The sequence below is a fragment of the Trypanosoma equiperdum genome (assembly GCF_001457755.1).
Source record: "Trypanosoma equiperdum strain OVI genome assembly, contig: ctg_1246, whole genome shotgun sequence".
Classification (NCBI taxonomy): Eukaryota; Euglenozoa; class Kinetoplastea; order Trypanosomatida; family Trypanosomatidae; genus Trypanosoma; species Trypanosoma equiperdum.
Window position 1 is genome coordinate 6,907 of NW_027123223.1, and position 8,114 is coordinate 15,020.

General features: G+C 41.6%; 2 protein-coding genes and 1 pseudogene across 3 annotated transcripts; all 3 read right to left on the minus strand.

Annotated features, from left to right (window-relative positions):
• Positions 1–370: 370 nt before the first annotated feature.
• Positions 371–1,705, minus strand: TEOVI_000634400 (Trypanosome variant surface glycoprotein (A-type), putative; the record flags this gene model as incomplete). The annotated part of the gene is made up of 1 exon (XM_067220807.1): positions 371–1,705. One exon carries the CDS (start codon positions 1,703–1,705, stop codon positions 371–373), a length of 1,335 nt encoding a protein of 444 aa, XP_067076908.1.
• A 1,253-nt stretch (positions 1,706–2,958) lies between these two features.
• On the minus strand, positions 2,959–4,404 carry TEOVI_000634500 (Trypanosome variant surface glycoprotein (A-type), putative; the record flags this gene model as incomplete). Its single annotated transcript, XM_067220808.1, has 1 exon — positions 2,959–4,404. One exon carries the CDS (start codon positions 4,402–4,404, stop codon positions 2,959–2,961), a length of 1,446 nt encoding a protein of 481 aa, XP_067076909.1.
• A 1,813-nt stretch (positions 4,405–6,217) lies between these two features.
• On the minus strand, positions 6,218–7,761 carry TEOVI_000634600:pseudogene (annotated as a pseudogene). Its single transcript is given in 2 exon segments — positions 6,218–6,343; positions 6,346–7,761. Coding segments are annotated over 2 exon segments (1,542 nt in total).
• Positions 7,762–8,114: the final 353 nt, after the last annotated feature.

The following is an 8,114-nucleotide window of genomic DNA, read 5'->3' on the forward strand; positions in this document are numbered from 1 at the left end:
TATTATTATAATCATTACAATTATTACCACAACTATTATCCTCAAAAAATCAAATTAGAATGGCATTTGTTTTTCACACACTATTACCCTACTTCTTCACCAATTCACCGTTATAATGCACGGCTTAATAAACGATTATACTTTCAATATTTTCATATTGTATTAATTTTACTTATTTGTATATTTAAACGAAATTTGTTGAAATATACTAAAGTTTAGCAACTTTACTAAATCCACTAAAAAAATAAAATTTTGTAAATTTCATAAAATTAAGTAAAATCCTTAAATTCTTAAAATACTATCAAACTTGTAAAAGAAGAATCAATCAAAAAAATTTATTGTTTGCAAAAAATTTGAATCTTTGCAAGTTTCACCTTCCTATTTCCAGCCAGTATCCTTCTCTCATTCTCCTTGTTGATTTCCCTGTGCAGGTAGAATGTGTCCCTGTTGTTTCTTGGGTTGCTTTTTCTGCTGCCTCTTTTTGTCCTTTTTCGGTAATCTTGCAAGTGTTTTCTTTCCATTCGCAACCCGCTGTGTTGCCGCATTCTACTTGTTCCTTGCCTCCACACTTTTGGCTTGTTGCCTGAGTAACTTTGCATGCTTTTTCTTCTTGAATTTCGCGGCCTATTTTGCACGCTGTTTCGTTTCGTTGCAGTTCTACTAGTATCTGCTCCCCCTCCAGCTGGTCTGTTGACTTTCCTGGAGAATTAGTTTGTTTAGGTAGCGCTTCAATTAATCCCGCAATGATGGCAAGCTCTGCTGGCGATATTTTGCTTTGTTTAGGCGGCATTTTCGTGTATATTCTGTCGGCTTCTATAGTGACTTCTGTTATTCCCGGTGCTCCTTTTTGTAATATCTTTTCAAGGTTGTCGGCCGCTGTTATGGCGTCCGCTCCTTCCGCTAGAATCTGCTTCAATGTTGTATCGCACGCGTGATATTTGCTTGTAGCTAGGTTTGCGCCTGTGTTGCTGGCCCAGTGTGTTGCCGCCACGGCTGCGTTGCTTACCGTCTTATAAAGCCCATCGCCCCACTTGATCTCGGCTGTTGTTTCTTCAGTGTCTAAGTAACTGTTGGTCGTCGAGTCGTGGCCAGTGAGTTTGCATCCGCTTGTCGCTGCGCCTGTCCCCGAGTTGCCTGTCGCCGCTACGAGGTTTCGAAACGACGTCGGTATTGTGTTTTGACCGTCGGCCGCTGGGGGTTCCGCCGCTTCTGGTAGTGAAGCTGCTTTTAAGCAGGGAATGTCGGCTGCTTCGCGTTTGTTTGTTGTCTGGCCGTTTGTTATGCAGTGCTTGCTGCTGCCCGTTGACTGGGCGAAAATCGCTAGGAACTCTGTTATTCGGCCGGCCTGGAAGTCGCAGTGGGCCCCCAGCGCCGCTGTTTTTTTGGCTGTGCTTAGGATTGCCGCCTGCCCTTCTTGCCTTAGCTTGTTAACGTAAAGCGCTAGATGTAAATGCTTTTCTGTTATTGCGCCATCCTGGGCTGCCGCCGCTTTCCGCAACTTTGTTTCCACCTGCCTCAGCTTGCTTACGGCGTGCTCGAGTCTAGTCAATCGTTCGAGCGCTAGAGGTCCCGCTTTTCTCAGGCTTAGGGCGAAGTTGCAGACCGCTGTTGTCATGCTCCCCTTTAGCGAGTCTTTCGCGGCTCTGGCTTCTAAAGCAATTGCAGATGCCACAAAAAACGCTGTGATTTTTTGGCGTGCTGGCATTGCTGTGCACTTATATTTTTTTTTAGTCGAATTTCGGTTGGCTTGCAGAAGAATTTAATATCACCTTTGCTGTAGCCGCGGCCGGATGGCTTGTGGGAGGGGTTTATTTTCATTGCTGTCAGTGGACCAGTGCGCGGCCTTTCTTTAAAGTTCAAACTCTAAATTGTGTTTATTTACAATCCTGTAGCCTCTCTAAAATAGTAACCAACAAAAAAAAGGCTACATCCTGTTACTTTAGTCTGACGCTAAAGTGAAAATCCATATTTTCTCTATGGCAAAGCATTCTTTCGCGGACTTACTGTTTAAAATTGTGATCTTTTATCAAATAAGAAAAGGTCGCCTTTCTCTACAGTAGGATCTATTTTTTTTGAGACATGCCGCAAATACGCTCCTAGACTTTATATATCTTCTTCCTCTGTACTGCACCACTGGGTATCACACTGTTTCGTTCGGTATTTTCTATACTTGTGTGCGAATGCGTACTCACTGCGGTTAACCGGCTAACGTAGCGGATATATCATCCTGTACATTGGAATAGCTCTTTTTCTCATTATTCCCTCTATCATTCCCTTATCTATCATGATGTCCATCGTAATGTTTATGTTTAAAATATAGCATTTTTCATCCATCTCTCAGTCTTTCTACATATTCTTTAATATTTCTTATTCTCTACCACTCTATTATTTGTTCCCTTCCCGCCCTTGCCATTATTTTAAGTTATTCCATTTTTCTCCTCCATTCTGCCTCGGTACCACTCTTATTATAATATTCGTAAATACACACACTCACAACACCCCCTATCATTATCATTATTATCATTATTATTATCATTACTGCTCTTATTATAATATTCGTATATGCTCACACTCACAACACTCTTCCATTATTATTATATTTAGCATTATTATCATTATTGTCATTATCATTAATATAATTACTATTATTGTTACTATTGTTACCCCAAATTACCCTATTGTTTGTAAAATAAATATAATAAGATAAATTAAAAAGGTTTGAAAATAACACTATTTTTTGTAACCTATCTCAATACTGCTTTATATCGATAACCATTATGATAACAAATTTTCAGGATTTTGAATCTAAAAATTCTCAAATTCCCAACATATTTATTAATTTTCACACTTTCATCGAAAAGTGTTAAAATGAATCAAATATTATATAATTTGTTAAATTTTCTCAAAATACCAATTTTTATAAATTTCATAAAATTGAACAAACCTTTTTTTATAAAATTAATTATAGAACCAAAAATGCAAAAAAAGAAGGTACTTATGACTGACAAATGAATTGTTTCCTGTGGTGTTTGTTTTCCCATCTTGATTTGCTCCCTCTGCTTGTGGTGGCTTGTAATTCGGATCCTTTATGCACTTTGCCTTGTCGCCTTCTCCCTCCACTTTGCAGCCCTCTTTGCAGTCTGCTATCCCTTTAGCTTCACAAGTTTTGTCTGTTTCGATTTTTTTCTCTTTTTTACACTCTTTTAATTCGGAGGCACTTTTTAATTTGTCAGCTATTCTATTTGCCTTCTCGGTTGCGTAATAAAAGAGGATTTTCCGCAATTTGTCTATATCTTTGATGTTACTTAGCGGTTCATTGCCTTCGGCTTCTGTTGCACTGGACTTTTTGGCCACTTGATCGTTGTTTACAGGGTCCCACCAGTTCGCGGAAAACTGTGGTGCTGGGCCGTATTTTTGTTCCATTTCTTGTTGGATCGTAGAGTCGTCTTGCGCCGAGCTGTATGGTGTTTGGTCGCCTTTAACTAGCGCCTTGTAGGCGGCCCTGGCCGCTGCTGATGCTGTTAGCTCTGCTAACGTCAAAGCTTGGTGTGTCCGGCCTGCGTGCACTCCTGCTTCGTCTGCTGCTTTGTGGGCCAGGAATGCCGCTTTAAAGGCTTTTGGTGCCGTTCCTCCGTCGGGGCCTAATACATCTAGTTTTTCCAAGGTGTACCCTGCGGCGCCGTTGGCTAGTTTGATGTAACCTGACGCGAACGGGGATTTCTGCGCTACCTGCTGATCGTCTAGTACTCCTTGGGCTGCCGTCGTGTCGAATAAGTTGCATTTGGCTGTGCCGGTAGCCACCTTTGTTGACCCCGCCGCTGTCGCTGTGAAACCTTTATAGCCTGTCGTCAGCAGGATCGTTAGCGGCGTTGTGGTCCGCGTTGTTGTGGCGAGCGTCCTTGCTCCGCACGCTGTTATTGCTTCTGATCCACGGATTGTTGTCGAGCTGTCTCCGCTGAGACACCCCGCGCCCGCTGTAGAATGTTGGTGCAGATCGGCAAGCATTTCGATCGTCTCCGTTAGCCTGCCTCTCAACATTGAGGTGTCCGCAATAGCCTGTGTTGCCTTGGTCAGTTTTGTTATAAAGTTTCCGAAATGGGTTTGCTTTTTGTCTGCAAGCGCTACAAGAATTGGAATCATTGCGGTTGCCTTTGCAGTATCGTGCCTGGTAGTATAAATTTGATATTTTAGTTCTGTTTCTAGGACCCCTGTCGCATATGACAGCTCATTTTTTAGATGCGTCGTTGCTAAGGAAGGGTATTTGGCTAGATCCTCTGCTAGTCCGCAGACGCGGGCCTTATCCTCTTTTGCAAAGGCCATACCGTCAGTTGCGGCGTCAGTGTGTGTCGCTTCGAGAAAGAGCACATATATCGCCGTTAGTATGTGGGAAGCTGTTGCTTGCATTGGTGTAATCTTGATGCTCGAAGTACTTTACAGAAATAGGATTTTCTACAGGTTTGTTTTAAGTTTTTGTTTGCTTTTTTTGTTATAAATTCTAATATATATCAAATCACCAATTCATAATTCATTAGTGTAGCGAATCTGCTAAATTATTCTTCTTTTGTTTTGGCAAGTATCTTCTACGTTTGTTAAAACAAAAAAATAGTGGGCTCTACAATGCCACTAACGATGATGGTGGTAGCGCAAGCACATTGGCAACCTAGAGCCGCTTCACAACTCCAGTGCAGCAAATATCACATGATTTCTTCCCGCTGCTTGCTCTATTGACAGCGCGTGAAGCCATCAAAACCTACTAGTGCCGTGCAGCTACGGACCTGCTCCGCTAGTAGTTACACTGTTTTTCTTTTGATTATTTTTATGTGAAGGTGACTGCTCCGCGCTCTACTTGTGCTGATGACCGTCTATTGTTCGCCAGGTGCTGAATTGTTGCTTTCACTAGCCTTGCTCCAAGATTAGTCCATGAAATTTCTGTTTGTTTAAGTGGGTTATTGGCTCTTTATGGTTTTGTTATCATAATTGGTGAATAGGCACTAGTTGAAATAATTAAGATATGTTTACCACTTACCAAACGCGACTTGGACGGTTCTCCAAGTTCCATTCTGTTTACGGCTATTTCTTTCTTTTAAACTTGTCGATGCAGAAAGCTGCACTGTGGATGAAATGATTTAAGGAAATGGATATTCTTAGTTGGTTTCTGACTTCTGTGCCACGTACACTATTACTCTTTGAATTTACCACGTTTCTGATACACTAAATCTGTCATTTTAGATGTATTTTCACACTTAGCGCTTCTTTCTTTCTACAAAAAAATAAAATTCTGCACACTATCTAATAACGTTGCAAATATCCTTACGCATAGGCACTTCGAATGTTCATTTGTTATACGCCTATTTGTGATGGAGTAAAAGCTTTAGTTCGTGTCTATCTTTGTTTGGTTGATGTAATTTTCTGTTTAAAGTCAGTCTTTATAAATCAGCTCTTGTTTCTTACAACTTCTGCAAGGTAGTGCGCAATCATTGCTGTGTTTATTTGTCGTTATTGCACGTAACAGCTTACATCCGGAACGAAACGCGCTTATAAGCTATATTTACGGAATTTATATGATAACGTCTCTGCTTTAGATTTCTGTATATCCATTATAGCTCTTTGAGTAAAAAAACACCCTTTTAAGAGTACATTACAGCATGATGACAATGATTGTTATAGATTTGTTGCACTTTCTCTTTGTTTCAGTTGTGGTGACTTCATTTTGTGTGTAGACCGCACTCTGTCTCTTTTTTATTGTCACATTGATCGTCCCCTCTTGTGTATTATTGTTAAAAAAATTTATTTCCCCTCTTTCTCTGTATCCTTGAATAATATTGCTCGTTTTTTCCCACACACTCTCTCTTAAATGCCATTTTTACCCTTACTGTTCTTTTTTTGCTTTTTCTTTAGAGATATAGTTAGTCTTCAGCATCAAACTTATTATAATAATAGTATATACATACTCACAACAATCACGACACAATCATATTATTATTATCATCATTAACACTATTTTGATATATCACTATTATTATTACAACCCTAACCAATATCCTTAAAATAGACAAAATTAACCAAATTATGATAGCACTAATTTTTCCTATCCTATTACCCGAACACTTTAAATTCATTGGCAGCAATCATGCACAGTTTAGTATAATTTTATAAAATGTATAAAATTCATAATAATGAGAAACTTCTTCATATAATTTTTAGAGTTCTAAAATACTACCAAACCAATAAAAGCAGCAACCATTCTCAGAGAAATTTTCTTATTTACAATAAATCTACAATTTCGGCATTTTACCGTATCCTTCTCATCCTCATTATCTTTACCCTTCCCAAAAGTACAGTTTATTTATCGCCTTTTTTGTCAGCTAGGCAAGCCTCCTTATTGGTCCCGTGTTTTGCACACCCAGTTGAAGCTGCTGTTCCTGCTGCTCCTGCTCCTGTTGGTGTTGCTGTGGTTTCTGAGCCTGGTTTGCTTTTGCATTCGTTTTTAGTTTTATCATAGTCGCAATCAGTCTCCGGACATTCTTCTGCAGTTGTGTTTTTCAGTTTGCATTTGCTCTCCTTCGTATTTTGTTCCTTCGCGTGGATTTCAGTGCCTTTGGTTGTATGAGGGCTGTTGGCTATTTTTAATGTATTGTATAAAGAATATGCCCGCTTCTTTAGGGCGCCGAGTTGCCGAAGGGCGTGTTGCCTTTCAATTTCTGCCGTCTCCAGTTCCTGTAGTGTGCTGGCCGCTTGGTCTAAGTGTTGGTACCAGTTTATCTTATTTTGTTCCCCTTCGTTTGTCGGCGTTAGCTGTTGCGTATAGTCGACGCATGCGACGCTTGCCTGCTGTCCGCAGTTACCATTTGTGTGCGGAGTGCCCAGGACAATGGCGTCTTTGCTGCCTTGTGTGTGGCTTTTTAGCTTGGCGTCGAAAATTGCTAGGGCTGTCCTGATCGTGGCCGCTCTCAGTTTCGGCTTGGTTATTTCCTTGCACTTGCTGATTAGCGAGTCGATGTTGATTTTGCTTGCTGACGTTTGCCATTCGCTGCTGCTGTCAGTCCCTATGCCGTTGCCGCACATCTGCTTCCGTGTCGTGCTGTCGCGTATGCAGAGGCAGGCCAGGTCACCGCGCAGCGAGAGCCCTGCCTTTTGCGCTTCACAATCCGCTGTGCGTGATCCTGTTGCTGTCCATTTGTCTGCGTAAGTGCTACCTGTCTGGGTTGTACGCGTTCCGTACAGCGCCTGTTTGAGCACTGAGGTTAGTGCTCCACCGAGCTTTTGTTTTAGTTGTGCGTGCTGACTTTCGTAGCTGCTTATAATGTCTGCTGCCTCCGCTGCCAGGTCGTTTAACTGTTTCTGGATCCGCCGTCCTTCAGGCGTTTCTTGGATTGCTGGTACAAGTTTGTGCTTGCCTCTTGTTTGTTCAGCGGCGCTTTCGGTTTTCAGAGTTGCTTTGAGCTGCTTGAATTTTTTATAGTCCTTGAGGCAGTGGATCCTTTTGTCCCCTGTGTTGCACGCTTGCTGCACGTCGGGCTCTGGTTGGTCGGGGTCCGGAAAAGCTGCTTGCCATGTTGCCTGTGAGGCGCTCATGTTTAAAATCTCAATTTCCTGCTTTTCGTTGGGATTAATCGCTGGCAGCGTTGTTCCGTCTGCAGACAGGTCTGCTATAGCCGCTAGGTGACACAATGCCCTGAATTCGGCTGCGTTTAGGCCGTCGCCTGCCGCCGATTCTCCTTTTCGGGTCAGAGAAAGGGCGACGAGTAGCGTGAGCGCCAGGGTTAGGTATCGGAAAAAAAATGTTACTCGCTTTTATGGGTTTATGGTGTTGCATGCTTGCTACTGTCGGCATTGGCTATTTCTGATATTAGGTCTTACCTTCTTGTTTGTTTTAAAAGCTGGTACGGCATTTCTGACTGTTTTTTGTCGTGTAGGGGCAGTTATGTTCTTTCTTTTTTATTTCTTCTTTGTGAGTTCTTATTATATCTGCAAGCAATTACGGATTGAAGAGTTGAGTTTTTTTGAATGGTTTCTCTGTGGTATGCTTTTTGCATTCTTCTGCTTTTTTGGTGTCTTCTGCTGCTATTTCTGTTTTGGATAGGCAAGAGGGGCTTTTTGAACTTTTCTTCTTT